The sequence below is a fragment of the Phoca vitulina genome, unplaced genomic scaffold, assembly GCF_004348235.1.
Source record: "Phoca vitulina isolate PV1807 unplaced genomic scaffold, GSC_HSeal_1.0 scaffold35, whole genome shotgun sequence".
Taxonomy (NCBI): domain Eukaryota; kingdom Metazoa; phylum Chordata; class Mammalia; order Carnivora; family Phocidae; genus Phoca; species Phoca vitulina.
Window position 1 is genome coordinate 14,379,180 of NW_022589738.1, and position 17,453 is coordinate 14,396,632.

Consider the following 17,453-nt stretch of genomic DNA (forward strand, 5'->3'; position numbering starts at 1 on the left):
CACGCAAGTGTGGCTGTCTGAAGCCACCAGGGTCCTTTGCTGGGCCAGAGCCCAGGGAAAGGAGGGTGGAGAGTAGGTCACTGAGGCACGCGAGGGTCCGTATCCCAGACTCCAGCCAGAGACCAAAGCAAACCACTGCACACCAAGGGCAGCAGGCTTCCTCCTGAGGCTTTCTCTGCAGACATCAGACAAGAGACGTGCTTTCCATGCTGGGCGCCTACACCGCCCCGATCAATTTAGACTTCTATTTCTGGGAGCTGATTTTTTTTTTCCTTTTTTTTAAACCCGAAGCTATTTTAAATCCGCATCCAAGTACAAGCGACTAAACTTGAACTGCTCTCAGGACGCAGTCTGTGCCAGCTCTGCTTTAGACCCTGACTGCCAGGGAGGACCTCGAGCCAGGAATGTGCTCCCCCGAGAGAGGGGGGAGGTTGCTCTCTGTCCCCCCACAAGGTGTCCGTCCTCTCCCCCCCCCCCCTGCCCCTGCGCATTTGTGGGAAGGTCTGTGAGGCTAAACCCTGGAGAGGAACCCCTTCTCCCTCTACTCCTCTTGTGGTTTGCCCCCCCCCCCCCCCCCCGCCCAGCTGTGTGGCCTGTAATCTGAGGAGACCAGTGCCTTTTCGTGTTTTATACATTTTATTCATACATTTCTCCAACTTTGAAATGACAAAAGCCCAATTCTATGGTTTCCCATTACACAGCATCCTACAGGTATGTATATTCTACAAAGAATACTATGGAGTTTCTCTTCCTCCCCTGTCACACGAGATAACTGCTGAGGGTTCCATCGGTCTGTACTGTAACTGGCCGCGCACGGCGGCCCGGTGGTTCCGGTGACAGGGCAGAGGGATCAGGGCGGGAGGGCGTGTGCTAAGGCATGTAAATAGATACACACAGAAAGAAAAGCGGGACATTTACAGAGAATCCGAACCTTTCCGATCCCCTCACCTCCTGGGTGTTGAAGGAGCCCTCCTGCACGAATGCTCTTGTGCGCTAAGGCTTCGCTGTACCCTGCAAATACTTACAATCGGAAATGGTGAAATATACAACAACTGTTAACATCGCTGTCTTTTTATCACTGAGACAATACTTCAAAACCTTTTATAAAAAGGCAATTATACATACAGAGAAAAGAACACGGTGGCAAAACTTTATGCAAAACAACCCCAGAACTGAGTTTGAAGGGCGACACACCTGCATTGCCATTGAACACGATGGCGTGGCCTCGGCACGTGAGGGCGGCGAGGCCTCTGCGTGGGTCCGGCCGCTGCCCCTCTGGCCCCCCCCCCCGCTGCCACCTGCCCACCGGGCGTCATGCCAGGACACAGCTGAGACTGGAAGTCCGTTCCCCCAGTTCTTGGTCTCTTCAAAATGAAAACGAGGTGGGGCCACTCCCTGTGGAGGAGCGCCCCTTTCTGCTCCCAAGCGGAACTCCTTGTAAGAGGCTGCACGTCCCCCACGCCCCGAGCCGTCAGCCCCAGGCCTCTCCTGCGGGGAGCGCGGGCTCGGTCCCTTGGCCGCAGGCCGGAGGGAAGGGACCGAACACCTGCTCTCTGAGCATACATCGCTACAGAGTTGTGCTTGGGGCCAGAAACGGGGTCTCCTATGTGATGACAAACATCTCTCTCCGTTTTCTTTTGCTCAGTCCATTTGCACAGGTTCAAGAGGGTTGATGGAGGGTCAGGTGAGAGGTGGGGGGGGGGGCGCTCTGGATTTTCTCTGCCTCCGAAGGGCTAAGACTCGGCAGTGCCTGTCCTAGAGGTGGCGTGGCCCCCCTCCCCGAACCCCTCGTGGGCCCCGGTCTGCCCACCTTCCGCGGCCCAAGAGCGGCGGAGAAAGGAGCAGATGAAAGGGATGGGGGGCCGGTGAACATACCCTTCGTGTCCCTTTCTTCTGCTTCCTGGATGCGGGCCGCAGCTGGACTTCACTCACAAAGCCCGAAGACCCGAGACCTCCGAGAGCTCCAAGTTTAAGGCAAACCGTAAGTGAGCGGGGGCCAAGCCAATGGAGTAGGCCTGATGGGCACAGTCCCTGAACCGGAGAGCTCAAAGGGAGAGGAAAACCTTACTTCCAAAGGGGTAAGAAAAGGAAGAGTTCTACCAACGGAAATGATTCACGATGAAAGCTTGTAGCCCTTCTGCAAGCTGCGTCAAGAAGCAGAATGCCTTTCAAAGAGAATTAGAGGCGTAGAACATGAGAAAGGCGCTCAGGGACCCTTAGTCTATGACAGGCCGTAATCAGCCTCAGTATGTTAAGCCCTTGTGAAGAGGATGGAATTAGGAAGCTGTGTTCAGTTCTGGAAAAACAGACTCCTCACCCGCCCCCCAACACACACGCTTGCGTTTGACGATAGGAAGCAAGGAGGAGGAGGGATGGGGACCGAAAGCGGCTTGTTTTGGAATGCCCATTGCCAGGTGCCTTCCCTTTCCAAGGGTGGCTGTGTGGGAGGCAGTAAAATTAAGAATTTATTAAAGAGAAAATCCTCCTGCTAGTGTTAGCAGCATGTTCTTGCCCCAAGAGATTGACCTGAAATGAAGAAAAGGACATCACATCGGTGGGAGACAAGAGAGTTTGCTTTTGGGCTGCCTGTCCCCAAGGGGCCGCGTCCACTCTGGGCATCTCTGCTGTCCCGTTTCCCCGAGGGTGGCTCAACTGACTAGACTTTTTCAAGGAATGAACTCGAAGCCTTGATGAACAGGTAACCACGAACGATGTGAAAAGCAACAAGCCCTCTCCTCTGCAGTAATGAGATCAGAGGCTTTCCTAAGATCGCCGGGGGGTGGGGGTGGGGAGGCACTGAGGCCGCAACCAACGGGCCACCTGGCGTTGGGAGCTGGGGCTGGACGTGGGGAAGAGGAGCAACTGCTGGGTCCTTCGTGCAGCGCAGGCTCTTCATTCTCTTTAGATAACCCGCCACCAAAAGGATGGGCTCTGAATGCAAGTAGCAAGAAGTAGGTCACCCATTTCTTTCCTTCTCTGAGCCAATATTTTAAACCATCTCATCTGACAGGAGATACATTTGTCTTTTAAAAAGCTACCATATTATCTTGACACTGAGAAAACTCCCAGATGAATTGAAATGAGTGACATTTTCCTTTTTAGTGTTAAAACTGAATAGGCTGCGCGTGCAAAGGAACTACTACCTTATTAAAAAAAATCAGGACCCTTCCTCATAACGAATGATCCCACATATTAAAAACAGCCCCTTTTTTGCTGTGGAGGGTGGGAACCCTCCGGAATATGGCTCAACTGACCAGTGATAAGATTTGGTAATTGTAATCATTTGCTCTGGTCTTTAAAATGGGGGGAAAAAGTGATTTTGCTGATGGGACGGAAGCAGTGAAGACGCTTTTTAGTAATTTGCTTGCTTAGGGGATGAGTGTGATGTAGCAGCAGTTTTGCTCAGGGATTATTCTGAATTTAAGTATTTTCTGCTGGGTCGTAAAGACATTACTTTCGAGAAGGGCCTGTGTGAGTGGAATGGAGCCGATGAACGCCTTGAGAGGTTCGGCCAGGACGAGTTCTGGGTGCCGGGCTTTGGCCACCTGCACAGGGCGAGCGTGGTGCCCGCCTGTGTGCCTCCGATCGAGCGCTAAGTGCTTCTCAGTCCTGGGGCCACAGACACTGAAACTGGCATTGCTTTGCTCTTCTTCTGCTTGATCCACCTCTGTCAACGTGGCTTAAGAAGGGCATCCTCAGCATCTCTGGAGATGTGGCCTCCAAGGGCCTGAGAGGGGCTGTGGGCGTTTCTAGCAGAGGGAGGGAGTTGGTGTTCCCCACGTGGTAGCTGTATTTTTCTTTGTGCTTCACTGGAAGAGAGGTAGAGCGGGCGCTTCCACACTGAGAAGAGCCCGCATTGTGGTCAGTACCATCACGGGAATGATTGCCTGGCCTTGGTGTTGGTTAGATTGAAACCAATCCTAACACAGCTCCAAACAACTCGGGGGGTTTCTTCTCCATCCAGGGTGTCTCTGGCTTGGCAGTTTGGTCCCCCTGCTGGGGGGCCTCAACAGAAGCCGTTCGGGCAACACCTGGGAAATTGCAAACTCATCTGGTCAGTGACAAAGGACGACATGAGAGAGAGAGAGAGAGAGAGAGAGAGAGAGAGGGAATCACCGTTTAAGAAGAGTCGGTGGGAGGGGAGGGGGACACCCGAAAAGGAGTCTACAACTGCCTTTTGTGTGTGGTCCTTCAACCCGTGCAGCTCAGAAGCTGCCCTGCACATCCTGCCAAGGCACAAAGCGACAAGGCCATCTAACCAACAAGAAGCGACCCGGATGGTATTGCCTCAAGGATCCCAGGTTACCGGAACCACTTCACACCCTGCCACTCTAATGAAGAATCTTCCACTGACCTCCGGCCAAGAGTCAGAAAACCCCCGCCTGCATCTCCTGGATTGGAAGAATGGGACCTCGTGGAAGGGCGATGAGATGGTTAATGTCTCTAAAGCAACAAGGCCAGATGGTTCTCCTGTGCCAAGGGAGCTAGCAAGAGGAAGGAGCCACCCCAGACGGCCTCCAGCACACGGTGGCCCTCGGGCGCACTGCGCTCCAGGAGCCAGACGAGGTCCAAGCTGTGCTCTGGCCGAGTGTTGTGTTGTCCTGCCAACTGAGGGTCACTCCTGGGCCTTCCGTGGTTCAATGAGCATCTAAAGGATTATCTAAAAGATCATCGGCTTGTAAACCTGAACAAATCTATAATGAAATGAAGGACCCAAAGGCATTTAATTATTGAACACATAAAAGGAAGTATATTTAAAAAAAAAATTGGTCAAACTGTCCTGTTAGTTATCATTTTAAAGGAATTTACAGGGCTGTTATAGATTATTCTTTTGGAATAATTCAGTTTATAGCAAATGCCTAAACTGGTTTCTTCATTGCACAGTATATTCTCTTAAAATGGGTGCTTTAAAACAATTACATACATATTAAAAATCCTCATTGCTTTGCTTAATTAAAACGTTAATACTCTCAGACAACACAGATCTGAAATGGTGAAACCAGCAACTCCCCCTCCCACCTTACAACAAATTAAATTGAGACAAAATTACAAACACATTTCACTATATGATTATTATTAATAAAAATCAGTTTTTTTTATAAAGTTGCCCGAAATGCAAGGGATGTGCATAGGTTTACAACTTAGTCATAATAGCATTTTATTCTTATTCCCCTGGGTGTGCCCCGTGAACGGAATGTACTTTGCTGTAGATTACAGATTGTTTTGTCCAACACAGACACACCGACAGCATAAACGCTCGCGACTGTCCACATGCATTAAGAGTCAAGACCCAACTTCAAATCTCTAAAAGGTTTACAGGGTGCTTCAAAGAGACAGTATCACATTATCTGGATGTTACATAAAGGACTTAAAAAAAAAAATACTAGTCTAAAAAAAAAAAAGAAAAAAGGCCTTTAAAAATTTATGACTGTTTTGTAATCACTAGACTGATTATTTCAAATAAATAAAGGAAAGAAAACTATTCCAATCCATAAAATCAGACTCTAAAAAGAATGTAGTGTTCCACCCCCAGTCAAGGTAACAGAATCATTGTTTATTATTAAAATAGATTATAGAAAGCAGCATCTATTTTGTGCAGTTTTTAGGGGCCTTGGAAATAAAAAGCTATGATTTCCAAAAATATAACATTCCAAAGGATTGAATAATACATACATTTAAAGATACATTTTATTAAAGTTTAGGAGAACTGATTAAAAAAGATACTGTCTCTTTAAATTAGTGTGTAATTGTTTTTCTCCTCCTATCTATTCGGACATGACAATAATTATAAATGGAGGTCACACTACAACTAGGTAGTCTCTAGGGACCATGACCTGCTGACACAAGGCCGATAACAAAGAGGCTTTTCCACGGATGAGGTGGCTCCCGGGTAGGCATCAGGTAGCTGGGGAGAGGCCTAATAGACCCAGGAGACCGGGACCCACTGCGGGGCTGTGCACACGAGCTCAACGGCTTCCTCCAGATGTCTGATTGTCTCATCAATTTCATTGTTGATAATTGTGAGATCGAAGTAGTGTGCGTATGTTCTCTGTAGGATATCGGACTCCTTCTGCAGGCGCTGGAGAGACTCATCCTAAAGGGTGAGGGGATGGAGGGTGGGGTGGGGGGGGAAGGGAGGAGCAAAGAGGGGACAGAAGTCAGCCGGATTCTTTCTCTTTCCACAGTTCTGCTCTTCCCAGGGGCAGACACGGTCAAGGCCAGACCTTGATGTGCTGCATCAGGGTACGAGGCCAAGTCTGCTTTGTGACCGAGGCGACATCGGGCCCCGGGATGGCAGGGTTACAGAGGAACGGCCTGCAGCCCGCCGGCTCCCCCTGCAACAGGAGCTCCAGGCCCCCCAACCCCACCCCCGGACCAGAGAGACCGGACCGTCTTGGGCACACACGACGCCCCGTCCCCACGCCTGGCACCCTGCACCTCCCTCGGCCCTCTGCACGCGCCAGCACCGGGCCCCGGAGCCCCGCTGCGTTTGCACCAAGAAGCCGCTGCCTCTGGCCAACAAATTAAGTTGTATTTTCCCCTTTTCTACTTCGAGGTCCAACGTGTTCCAGGAATTCAATTACATCTAATGGCCCACACTCAACAGCAGCGGATGCCAGAGGCAAAAGCTTTTTGGGTGTTACAAATAATGGATGAAATGAGGCCATTTCTCAGCGACCACGGCAAGCCGCATCTGAGGAGCCCCCTCGCAGCGGTCTACACTGGGGACGGCTGGACACGGGGCGCTGGGTAGGAGGACCCGAACCTCTGCGGGAAAAGCAGCTGCCGAGCTCTCGGGGGCTCTGCTGCAGGGAAGGCCTTTCCTCTGCTCCTACATCTTGCTGCGGATTTGGAGAGCCCTCCCCAGGCTGAGCCCATGGGAGGCGGCCCTGCGGGGTCCTTCGTTTGTCCCACGAGTTTCACTTTAGCCTCAGGATGGCAGTTCTTTCAAGACTGGGATCCCTTAAGGGCCACCAGAAAGTCGGCCTCTGGGTCTTCACGGGGCGGATACTGTTACGCTGAACTTTCAAGGGACGAATTCAAATTTGAAGCCAGAGAACTCCTAAGTCAACACCCCCCCCCCCCATCTCCCCCAGCACCAGGTGGGTCAGATGTCGGGCTGAGACTTACACATACAGAGAGATACGATTCATACCTGCTTGTCTGATTAGCATCTCTCTCCCCAACTAGAGCGTCAGCTTGTCCCGTGTGCCCTGTCATCGCTGTGCCCAGCACTTGGCATTGCACCGGGTACACAGTAAGCGCTTACTAGATGTTCCTTAAAAGAACAAGCACTTGGCTAACACTGGCCATGACAGGGTTTGAGGAGTGTTAAATCCATCAAGACGGAAAGCTACGCTACTAGGAAATGGAGGCCCGAGATGACACACACGCCCCTCCAGAAAAACGAAAGGATGCAGTGCCTTCAGGAACTGGGGAGCCGTGGTGCCCACAGCTGGCTTAGGACCCCTCCTCTTCTCTGAGGCCCATCCATTATTTGTGAGAAACCCTTCCTGAAGAGCCCCGGTCTGTGGGTGCAACTCTCTGGAGAGGGATCAAAAGTGAGGTCACTCGATCCCATGGTGGCACCGTGGCGGGGGGGCGTGGACAGCAGGGAAGCTGGGGGCTCCATGTGCTCTATCAGGACGCTCTGAAACGAGTGTCCTCCGTGTTTGGTCGCCTTCTACTGGGATGTCACAGCAGGGCATCATGTGCTTGGATGTTGGCTGTTAATGGCTACGGCGTAGATAAGACCTCAGTTAATCACCACCTTCTAAGGTCCTATCAACACACTCTCCGCTGGCGCCTAAAGAGCATAGTATTTTCACTGTGGCTTTACTTTACCGCAAACAACACAAAAGCCCCGTTTTGGGAAACACTCATTCGTCCGAGGCCGGGAGCGCTTCCTGCCCGTGCGAGAAGATACAGTTCCCAGCACGTCACTCTCCGGGCTAGAGGATTCCACGGAAACCCAGGCCCGGGCTTCAGAAAGCACCAGCACAGTTTATGATGAAAACATTCGAGAAAATTTACGGCTGATGGCATCAGTTTTTATTGGAATTCTCTTTACGGAAAAAGAGCACTTTCCTCTTAAGGCCCGTATAAGACGAAACTATATTCGTGGGTTTCCTCCTCGGCAACAGCCCGTCTGCGGGCTTGCCTCACGCACCAGCAGGGTTCAACTCAGTGAAAACAAAATGCCTCTATTCTAACAGCCAAAGCCAGGATTTATGGGGAGAGAGGGTCTACATTCTAAATCTAGGGAAGAAAACGAGGCTGTATTTCATCACCTCCTAGCTGGTACTTACGGGCAGTTTTCTGCACCATTTTGGCAGCTGTGGAAAGTTAGTAAAAGGGCGGGAAAATAGGCAAAAAAAACAAAAACAAAAAAAGCAATGATAATTCAAGAAAAATACACGGCACCCAAAGGAAAAGCACTAAGCACAGTGCGGGGCTTCGGGCATGCTGGTGTATTAACAAACACAGGAAAGTAGAGCTCATGCAAATGAAAGGACACAAAAGAACGACTGAAAAGATGAGTAACCTGCACGTGTAAAGATTGACTCTTCCTTACAGGTACACAGAGTGCCATTTCCAAGGCCTGATTGTACTGTCACTAGCTTGGGGGGTTTAGGGGGGTGATCACCGAACAGAGCCGAGAGCCCTCTGCTGGCATGTGGGCCCAGCCAAAGCAACGGATAACCCTGCGCAGGAGCCTCAAGAGTGAGCCTACGGCAGGTGGGCACCCACGCTCTTACCAGACACACGGAAACTCCCTCAGCGTCCGCCCAGCCACGAAGGCCCTCGGAGTCAGCGGGTGCTGAGCTGGCCCGAGAGGGGACAGAGCTCGTCTCTGGGTGGGGCCGTCTCCGGGGACCTGCATGGGTCCCACTCCAGAGGCTGCCTCGGGGCCCTCGGGCCAAGGTCCTGGCTTCCTTAGAGTTCTCTCCCCGGAAAGCGCTCTTTGGCCTAGAGCTGGGCCTGGGGGTGGCGCCTTTCCTCCCCGGTGCCGTCGGGAGGGAGTGGGCCCGGCTGGCCTCCGCCCCTCCATCCGGCCGGCTGCCTGGGACGGGGCTCTGGTCTGGAGCACAGAAGGCCCGGGGGGCGGGGGGGGGGGGGGGTCCTTGCAGCGGGCGGCGGACGCGCAGAGCCTTACCTCGTTCAGACCTGGAGTGATGGTGGGCGCGGCGATGAAAACAACGAACGGCGCGAACTCGGCGGTTCTCAGGACCTTGAGCGCCTGCGGACGGAACACACGGGAGACTGAGACCCAGAGCCAGGGGTGCGGCTGTCACCGAGTCTGCCCGAACGGGCCCGTGACTCACTTCTGGCGAGACGTCTCAGTAACCCCTCGGACTCCTTTCCTTCCCGAGGATGGAGAATGGCCACCAGCGAGTAAAAGGGGACAGACCGGATATTTGTTATGACTCTCCTGAGTCAGTCGGACTGCCTTTTCTTCAGAAAGGTCAACACCGACTGCGCTGGCTAATGTTCGTTTAAGCCTGCCTGTGAACGCTAGCCCGCCTCGGGAGTGGCGAGGCGATGCGCTTCGGGTGGACCCGGGCCAGCGGCTGGCTCTGCCCCGATCTACAGCCCGCTTCACCACAGCTTCATGTTCAAATAGCTAACGGGGCCAGCACGCCCTGGCCCCGGGCACTGCCAGGCCTTCTGCGTCCCCCTGCCCAAAGGCCGCGGGGTAGCCCAGAGACTTGGTCCAGGGCTGGAGGCCGGAGCCACTACAGGTGCTCTGAGGCCCCAGGGAGTTGGCTCGGAGGCTGGTTCAGTTCCCCCCCCCCCCCCCCCCGGCATGACCACCCGGGACAGCGCGAGCTCCCTGTGCGCAGGGACGCAGCGCCAAGCTGGGGCGCCGTGCCCCAGGACTGGATTCTGGTACGGGCTTACTTGTCAGCTCCCCGCATGAGGACACAAGCCTCCCAGGGCTTGTGGCCTCCCTGCCACAGAACAAAACCCCAGCATCCGCAGGCACACACTTCACGAGGGACCGGCGTGTCACTGATTTGTCTGCACGGGGGGTGGGGTGGGGGTGGTGTGTGTGTGTGTGTGTGTGTGTGTGTGTGTGTGTGTGAGAAGGACGCCTTGCTGTCCTTTATACGAGCATGTACCGTGTCTATTCTGTTATCTGCATCGTTTGCTTTGCCCTATTCCTATTCCTCCCTCTTTTGCCTGGTTTACCGTGGTAGCCATTAGACGGGTCGCTCTGCCTCTGTACTAAAGCCCGCCGCTAGAATGATCGATTTTTGGCGCGGCAAATCCCACTGTATTGCTGCTCTGCCCCAAACCCTTCCAGGGCTCCCTCTTGGCCTGGGGATAGAATGTCCACTCCTTAGCATAAATGCCGGCTCCCTCCCTCCTGCGCTGGTCTGTGCTTACCTCACCCCCTCCCCCTCTGTGGACTGGCCTTGCTGAACTACTTCCAGTTCCAGAAAGGGCCATGCTCTCTCTGGTTTCTCAGCTTTTTTTCTTACTACTCCCTCTGCCTGGACCCTCTGTCCCCATTCTCCCTTTTGGCTTGGCTGAGTGAGCCTTCGGCACTTGGCACTGGTGTTCTTTTGTCTTAGTCCTTTGTGAGTTCAGAGCCAGGTCAGGCGCCCCTCCCGGTTCCCCCCGGGGTACCCGCCACACGCAAGCGCCCGGACACCTGACGGTGAGCTTGAGGGCAGGGGCTGGGTCTTGTTCGGTCGCCTCCCTCATGCCCTACACGGCACCTCGCATAAATGGTCTTTATGCTGAAATGAAAAGTAAATGATTTTCTGCCAGTCATTCGTAAAAGTGGCACGAATGACTGGCAGAAAATGTTCGACTGTTGGGCACTGGGCTTGGTGGCTAAAGGGAGCCTCCTGGCCTCTGAATATCCAGGCTCGGGAGAGACCATCAGGATGCTAAAGGTTTAGTGCAAGGTTCACGTGCGCTGGGATTAGGTTTCTGAATCTCTGTGACCCAGGCGCTCCTTGGGGGCTACGGGAGCCTGGCACGCCGTGTCACCTGTCAGGTAACAGTGCTTCAGTTGTGAACGTCACACTCCCCTCTGAGAAAGCTCTTCAAGCCTGCCTATGTTCATGTTTGACAGAGGTAATTGGCAATTTCTTTGCCAACCCTTCCGTGATTGAAGACTTTAGCAAGGAACCGACACCATGGAAAAGTGCATCTATAGCTCGCTTGAGCTGAACGGGGAATCTTCCTTTAGAAACCCTTTTTGTCAGTATTATCTTGGGCCTTCCCCCCGCCCCCCCATCCTTCCTGTGCTCACTGATCAGGAGGCTACAGGATCCCTGGAGACAGAAGGTAGCCTCATCCACCCACAGCCAGCCTCTGGGCAGCTAGGCGGGTTGGATCTTCCAGTGCACGCTTCCTCCCCTTGCTTCTGTCCCTGACTACCCGAGGGCTAGATGGGAGGTTCGCACAGCCGCGATGCTGAATGGAACCCATGGGGGAAGTTGAGGAGAACACCCGAGGCGTGAAGTGGTCTTCTCTCTGCTCAGTGGCCCCAGCCTGCCAGCCACCCAATTCCTTGAATTATCTTAATTCTAATAGTATCTTAATTATCTTAATAGCAGTTCTAACCTGCTATCGTACTGCAACACCCGAAAGCACGCTCCCCTTCTCTGCGCGGCACGCGGGCCCTTCGCCTTCATCCGTCTGGATGCGGAGGCCATTCCGCGCTTACTGCACACGGCGGTCACTGAAGGCTGTGCTCGTCCCCTGGCCCGGTGCCTCTTGTGTCCAAGAACTCGGTTCTATTCCCTTAGCAGTTAATTCCAAGGGAAGAACTGGTGTGCTTCTAGGAGATCCAGGACGACCCCCCCCCCCCCCACATCCTGCCTGCCGGGAGGGTCAGAGCCAACCCGCATGCCGATCACAGTAGCTACGGGAGCCTTTTCGGGGCTTTGATTTTCGATTTCTAGCCTATGTTCCTTTCTTTTTTTTTTTCTGTTACATTTTCAAAAAGAAAAGACCCATCACATCAGGACTGAGATTCTCTTGTCTGGTAGCCCTCCGATCTTCAGCAGAGTCACCACACATTTCCTCAGTGGTTCCTGAAGGGCTGTGTCCCCAAACTCTACTTACGGGTCTCCAGCAGGGGCTTCGGAGCAGTCTCAGCCTGCCCGAGGCCCAGGGTCACTTGAGGGACAGCAACTAGAATGGCTTCACAAGGATTCCCTTCCCTCAAGCTGTTAATGGGGGACTTCAAGAGGTCTCTAAACCCTCTTCCTTTCTGACTGAAGATGAGACACAAATCTGTCAGTATTCACAGGGAAGGTCTCTGAATCCTCGAGAGGAGGGAGAGTCTAGAAAGATCGCTGAAAAGATGGATTCAAACAGCCAAAGCACCATTATTTTAACATTTTAAGTTTTTAGTTCTCTTCTGTGGAGACAAATTGATTTTATGGCTCCTATATGGCCGACAGTTCATCCCTGGTTACCCCCTGTAAGTAACGAAAACAGATTTGACCAAGTATCTACGATGCAGATATCCTGAAGACCGATCTGTTTTGCAAACTTCTAAAGTACATAAGGGCAAGTGTCTGAGTCATTTTGTACAAAAATGTTAAGGGTTTAAGGAAGAGCACAGTGACCCCAGAGATCAGCTTTCACAAAACAACCCCGGGCTCAGACCCTGGCTCTTGTTTCCAAGCGTAGATCCCTAACAAGACTGCAGCTACCCTGGCTGCCCCTTGTGGACGACCTTTCCCTCTCTGGGCAAGAGCAAATCCACAAATATTCTGCTACTGTGAACTTTTTAAAGCAGCAAATGGATAAACCAGAATAAAATTAAAATCTGAAAACTAAAATACCATCACGGTAAGGTTCGGTGATACCCTGGCACTATCACAGATTATTTTCACAGTCAGGGCTGTATTTCCATGAGAAAGAAGTTCTATATTTCTTCCTTGGCTTTGACTGCCTTATCGATTTTTCTAAACATTACAAAAAAAAAAAAAAAAAAGATTTAAATCTTACGACTACATACAAGGTGGAGAAGCTTAAGGATTCCCAGGGTCACCTCTTCCAGGATGGAAGAGTGAAAGGAGTCTGGGGCCGACTGTACGAAAACCAAAGCCCAGACCAACGCTGTCCAAGTTCTAACCCCACTTTTGGGTGGTTGTAAAACCTTGCTCGAGTCACAGTTTTGTTACGCCTTGGTTCTTCATCTATGAAAGCTGATACTGATACCTCTGTCTCAGGGTTCCAAGGAGTTGGGAAAGAGTACTCGTGCTTGCAAAATACACAGCATGGTAGGAACACATCCTGTTCTCATTTTAAAAGAAGCTAGGTTACTAGTTTGCTTCTAGTTTAATCTTCTTTACTGTGGCCCTCTAAGTTTAAAGTTGGACCACAGCGTCTTAACATATAGTATTAGACATGGGTTCCATTTGGCCTGACCTGTCTAAAATAAGCTAAGATAGCATGAAATAACAGATCCAAACTCAGTGAGCCGAACACCAGTGTCGGGTGGTCTCCCTACGGCCCACAGGTCAGCGGTGGCAGACGTGAGCAGGCTTGAGAATACCACATGGCATTTCTCCCATTAGGGAGATGTTGATGTACATCGAGGGATGAATTTCATCCTCACCAGCTTCTTATTTGTATTCTAAGCTCCTGACACAACGCTTGGAATAGGGTAAGTGCTCCATACAAGCTGGCTGAGTCAAGCTGTCCGTGAGATACAGTGGGGGCCGGGGGTGGGACTCAGACAAGCTGGGGTGGGAAAAGGCGAGGAGAAAGGCGTCCTAAGGACAGAGCCTCCTGGAGCCGGGCATTCAGCAGGCAGGGCGCCGGCCTGGTCCAGCCCGGGGAGAGAGGGGGCTGAAGGCAGGGCAGCCCGAGGGCAAAGCCTAGGGGGTGCAGACCCCATGGGCATCTGCAGCTGCACGTCCAAGCACCAAGTCTGTGTGGGAGTGGGACCGGACTTGAGTCTAGACGGGGCCAGTGTAGTCCACCAGACCAACGAGAGGAGCAGGACCTGGGCGATCCCTGTTGCTACCCTCAGGGGTGGGGGGGCCCTGGGAGAGAGGAATGCGGTGAGCTCAGCCAGCAGTCAGGGGAGCAGGGAAAGTGCCCAGCCTGAGGCGAGTGGCGCTCTGGTGGCTGGTGCCGCTCGTCGGAGTGACCGCTGGGGCTGTCCTGATAAGGCCACGCGGTGTGTCCCGCTCGGCAGTGCAGAGTGATGCGTGCCTGGGCAAGGGCGTGGGGAGAGCCGGGCACCAGGAGGACAGCAAGCCCTCGAAAGTGGACTTGGCTAATGCGGAGGGGTGCCGCGGGGCCTGGCAGCCAGCATACTTTTAGACATTACTACCAGCAGAGAACGATGTTCAGGTGAAGACCAGTGTGGAACCCAAGGGGAGGATGGTGAAGACCAGGCCCAGGATTGAGACTCTGCCTCTAGCCACCCCTGGCCAGGAGATTTTTCCAATCCCTAGTAAGGAGGGATTCGGAGTATATTTACTTCTCTATGGGTCCAAGTTAACTGCCAGGTAAACTAGGTGGCGTTCACTGCCTTGACCGGATTCCAAGTTCAAGAACCCCATCAGGTGCCGTGAAACGGAAATGGGGGAGCCCACTGGCCACGACGGCAGGATCTTGGAGCCGAGTGACTGAGCTGTCAGGCCTCAGGTCACACGGACCCTGCTGACCCAGCTTCCGTCCTCCCTTTGGGGATGGCTAGAGGACCAAGTCTCATAGGGTGGCCCTTGAACAGGGTTTGGGACAGTCAGGGAAGCCTGGTGCAATGGGGCCTGCTTGAGGGGAGCTGGTCTGCCGTTTGGGCAGATGATTCTATCTGTAAGGGATAGGGATGTGGGGCACAGACTGGTCTTAGAAATGGCAGGCCTAGGAGGCACAGCAGCACTGACGAGCCTGTCCTGTAACTTGCCCCGGTGTCTACAACATCCATTTCTGGGCTTTAAGTCCCCCTTCTGCTCAGTTTGTCCTCGGAGATTAAAAAAAAAAAAGCTGACAAGCTATTTTTTATAAAGTCCTCTCTACGCCCAATGTGGGGCTCAAACTCACGACCCTGAGATCAAGAGTTGGATGCTCTGCTGACTGAGCCCGCCAGGCGCCCCAGCTTGTCAGCATTTTTGACGCAAGGCCTTTCTTACATGTTTGAGGTGTGGCTTTCTCCTTTTCGAGTTGAATAATTCCTATTGCTTCGAGCTTGGGACTTCCCTACAGATTATCCAGTCATTCCTGTGTCTGGCTCGGAGTCCTCTAAGCTCTCCAGATCCCTCCCAGTTTTAGCCCGGGGTCGGGCATCATCCTCAGTAAAGAGCCGGCGGAGGCTGAGAACCAGCGTGGGTCTCCAGCCCCGCTCTATCGGGCATCCCCTGGGCTCACCCAGGCTTGCCTCCCTAAAGCCCGGGCTGTGTTTCAGACCAGACCGAGGCCCCGGGATCCGAGCTCCCTGCTGCCGATCCACAGAAGATGCTGGCAGAGGCTCTGATGGGCCAGTGTGAGCTGGACCAAGGGGGAAAGGTGGCTGTTGGGATAACCGGGGGCCAGTCTCACCCTGAGGTCACGTTGGTGTCGGGTTTCTGGCAGGCACGGACCCAGTCAGGTACTGTCACGAATCCCGTGACAGCGTACTGTTGCTGCTTAACTACTCGGCGTGTGCACCGAGCCCAGGGGGTGGTCAGTTCGCACTCTAGACCAGTAGCCCCCGGGGCCTGTGCTGCTGATACTGTTTACGAGGATAGCGCGTGGCCCGTGCCCTTCTGAGGGCAGTTCTGAGGTCAGAAGCCCGGCTGAGCACGCAGGCAGGCTGATGGGGGCTGCGAGTGGCCGCGTGTTACCTGAGGCTCCACGTCCAGGATTGCGATCAGCCCCTGCTCATGGATCTTCCGGATGGTCTCCAGTTTTGTCCCATACATCGCATCCTCGTGGCTGCCATACTCCAGGTACTCATTATTCGAGATGTCTTGCATCATTTGGTCATGAGATACAAAGTAGTAATTCTTTCCATTTTCTTCATCTTTCTTTGGAGGTCTGGTTGTATCTGCAAAGAAAGTCACATATCACGAAAGGCTCAAAAGGCTGAGCTCATGAGCTGACGCTCCCCATGGACTTACCCAAGCCCCATCTCTTCTTAAAAGCTGTGGCTTCTTTAGTATATGTCTCATGCCCTGTTCCCACCCCCAGGAGCTTTGTAGAACTAACTTCTTGACACCATATTTATCTGTGTGACATCAGACCACAGCAGCTGGCTAGTTGTTTCGTTTGGTGAATCTTTTGGTGTTCAGATGAGATTTAGTTCATCCCTTCGTGGGTCACCACGGGAGAAAGACACCTAATGACCCAAGATGAACATAACTTACTGTATGCCTTAATGCAGTTAGGTCTTAAGCAGAAGCAAAAAAGCAGTAAGAAAAAAATGGAAAACCACATAGTTATTTAAATTTAAAGAAATTAAAATTAAATAAAATGAAAATGTCAGTTCCTCAGTCTCACTAGCCACAGTTCAAGGGTTCAGTGTGGCTACTGGCTGGTGTAGTGGACAGTGCAGATATTGAAAACTCACTGTCAGAGAAAGTTCTGTTAAGTTCTATTGGATAGTGTTGGTCTACGGCAGCGTCCTAAAGGAGATTGTTAGAATACAGCAAAAGGTGTACTACATTGAGAATACAATGACCTTGGCCAGATGTGGCCACAGCAGTTAGTAAAGACCTATGCCATGAGTTGGCAAGCTATGGCTTGTGAGCCGAATAGGGCCTGTTTCTGTAAATAAAGTTTTATTGGAAAACATCCATGCCTGTTTGTTTCCACGCCGACTGTGTCTCCTTTCATGCGACACTGGCAGATTGGAGTAGTTGTGACAGGGACCAGATGGCCGTCCAAGCCTCAAATATTTACTATCTAGTCCTTTACGGAAAAGGTTTGCTGACCCCTGACCTAAGGGGAGGTACCCTAACATACCGGCCAGTAAGTCCTAGTTCTGGGGGGTACCGACAGGACCAGTGTTCTGCAAAACACTGTTTAGAAAACGTTTTTCTAGCCAAGCCAGGAACACTGGTTTAAATCTTCCTTCCTCCCACTACTTTTCCCTCTCTTTCTTCTTTCCTTCCTTCCTCCCTCTCCTTCCCCCTCCCTTTCTTTCAACTTCCTTCCTTGAGCAAGGACAAATTATTGTTCCTCTCTGCTGTGCGCATGGATCCAAACCCACAGGGACCTCCCCGCCCTTCCTGCCCCAGCTAGACCGTTAGAACCTACAAGTGCTCATGGGCACCCAGATGTGCAGGTTTTAAAGAACTCTTTCTCCAGGCACATGAAGAGCTGATGAAATGGTATTGTGTATTGATGCTGTACTATCCTTAGTCATCTCGGGAGGTAAACATATGCTCTGTACACATCTGGGGTCCAATATTTGAGAGAGGGACCTCATGACCGAGGTTGGCAATGGTATGCTTCAAAACCAAGGCAGCTAACTGGCCATTTAATAA

At 52.3% G+C, this 17,453-nt stretch overlaps 1 protein-coding gene across 13 annotated transcripts in view; it reads right to left on the reverse strand.

The window, feature by feature from the left end:
* Window positions 1–623: 623 nt before the first annotated feature.
* Window positions 624–17,453, reverse strand: part of CASK (calcium/calmodulin dependent serine protein kinase) — a 346,895-nt gene continuing 330,065 nt past the window's right edge. For all 13 annotated transcript variants that reach the window (XM_032426584.1, XM_032426582.1, XM_032426577.1 and 10 more), the window contains 3 exons: window positions 15,810–16,012; window positions 9,158–9,241; window positions 624–6,094 (listed from right to left, as the gene is read on the reverse strand). In XM_032426584.1, the coding sequence (XP_032282475.1) occupies window positions 5,918–6,094; window positions 9,158–9,241; window positions 15,810–16,012 (464 nt within the window). In that variant the 3' untranslated portion in view covers window positions 624–5,917. The remainder of the gene's footprint in view (window positions 6,095–9,157; window positions 9,242–15,809; window positions 16,013–17,453) is intronic.